This window comes from Phaethon lepturus, unplaced genomic scaffold (genome assembly GCF_000687285.1).
Source record: "Phaethon lepturus isolate BGI_N335 unplaced genomic scaffold, ASM68728v1 scaffold35907, whole genome shotgun sequence".
NCBI lineage: Eukaryota > Metazoa > Chordata > Aves > Phaethontiformes > Phaethontidae > Phaethon > Phaethon lepturus.
The window spans coordinates 769-2737 of record NW_010550408.1 but is presented as its reverse complement, the minus strand read 5'-3'; the positions used below and the strand labels follow the sequence as shown (position 1 = coordinate 2737).

At 62.3% G+C, this 1969-nt stretch overlaps 1 protein-coding gene across 1 annotated transcript in view; it reads left to right on the top strand.

The window, feature by feature from the left end:
* Positions 1–968, top strand: part of SNRNP200 (small nuclear ribonucleoprotein 200kDa (U5)) — a gene marked incomplete at its 5' end in the record, with an annotated part of 14092 nt that extends 13124 nt beyond the window's left edge. Inside the window, 5 exon segments of the mRNA XM_010290554.1 lie at positions 1–98; positions 187–347; positions 439–520; positions 614–706; positions 825–968. Coding sequence (XP_010288856.1) covers positions 1–98; positions 187–347; positions 439–520; positions 614–706; positions 825–968 — 578 coding nt within the window.
* Positions 969–1969: the final 1001 nt, after the last annotated feature.

Sequence of the window (1969 nt, the reverse complement as noted above, 5' to 3'; positions counted from 1 at the left end):
TGGCTCAGATGGTGACACAGGCCATGTGGTCGAAGGATTCCTACCTCAAGCAGCTGCCTCACTTCACCTCTGAGCACATCAAGCGCTGCACGGACAAGGTAAAGCTGGGGGAGAAGTGCTGTGGTCCTGCCCTCGCCCACTGAGAAGCCCTGGGTCAGCACAGGGCTGAGAACATCTTCCTTGCAGGGGGTGGAGAGCGTCTTCGACATCATGGAGATGGAGGACGAGGACCGGAACGCCCTGCTGCAGCTCTCGGATGCCCAGATAGCCGACGTCGCTCGATTCTGTAACCGTTACCCCAACATCGAGCTCTCCTACGAGGTGGTGGAGAAGGAGAGCATCCGCAGGTGAGGCGGGGAGGGGCGGCGCGGCCCCCTCGGCGCTCTGCCGGCACGGGGAGGGACGCCCTGACCCTCAGTCTCGGTTCTCTCCGCACAGCGGGGGGCCCGTGGTGGTGCTGGTGCAGCTGGAGCGTGAAGAGGAGGTCACCGGGCCTGTCATTGCTCCCCTGTTCCCTCAGGTACGTGCCAAACCCGGTGACACTGGGGTGGCAGAATTTGGGGGGAATTGTCCCCCACTGCCCCCAGCCCGTTAACTCTTACCTCTCCGGCAGAAACGCGAGGAGGGTTGGTGGGTGGTGATCGGCGACTCCAAATCCAACAGCCTCATCTCCATCAAGAGGTTGACGCTGCAGCAGAAAGCCAAGGTGAGCGGGTCGGGGCAGGGGGGCGGCCGGCACCCAAACGGATGCGGTTTGGGGGGAGCCGGGCGGGTGTCCGATCTCCCCGCTACCACCCCAACGCCGGCTCTTCCTCGCCACGTAGGTGAAGCTGGATTTCGTGGCCCCGGCTACGGGGACGCACAACTACACGCTGTACTTCATGAGCGATGCCTACATGGGCTGCGACCAGGAGTACAAGTTCAGCGTGGACGTGAAGGAAGCGGAGAGCGACAGCGACTCCGACTAATGTGGTGCCGCCGATCCCGGCGAGGATCCCCCCGTAGTTCAGCCACCAAACCCCAGCCGCGGTAGCGCTCGTGTCGCCTCCCTTGGTGTGGCTTTTGTGTATTTTCCTTTTTAAGGTGTTGATGCTTTGTACAGTGGTTTTTATAGACAGGAGCTGCGCGCGGAAGCGTGACTGTGGCAGCTGGAATAAATCGTGATACCTGTTTTGCCCTCTGCACTGCTGGGTCTGGGGTGGGAAAGAGAAGAAAAAGGCTGTCCCCTGCTCTGTGCCTTCGCTGTGGGGCTCGCCAAAGTTTATTAGCAGAACTAATTAAGGCAGGGTTAGTTTAGTAGCCCTTTCTGGGAGCACTGTGCCGGCGGACCTAAACGCTTCCCCTCGGGCTGCGCTTCACCAGGCTCTGTCCTGTGCTGCCTCGTCTGCCCCCCAGGGGAGCACCTACACCCGGTTCTGCTCGTCCTGAGGGCGACGGGCACCTCGGCAACGGCACCGCAAGGGAGAGCAAGAGGCTTTGACCAGGAAAGCACCGATTTATTGAGCATGGGGCAGAAGGATGGGGAAACCAGTCCTGTCCCGTCTCCCAAAACCAGCCGCATCCCGGCAAAGGCACCATGTGCATCCCCGGGGAGGCTGGTGGGAGCCCCGCGGTCCTGGGCATGCAAAAATCCCAATTCGTGGGGCAGAGGCGGTTGATCTCCCTCTTCCCGGCCCTGCTCTCGGCACCGGCACGGGGCTGGGTGCTGGTGGCAGCGCCGAAGGGTCCTGCTGCTACGTGGGGGGACGCACAAGAGGATTGAACCTCTCAGCAAACTTCGGGGCGTTGGTACTTCCAGAAGGCGATGTCGCCGTCGTCGCTGCAGGAGGCCAGCAAGCCCGGCTCCTTCGGGTTCCAGGCCACGCAGTTGACGTCCTGCGAGTGCGCCCGCGGGATGTGGGCGGCGAGGCTGAAGGTGGGCTGCTGCATGTCGGAGGACGTGCTCTCCTCGAAGACACGGATGGGGTGC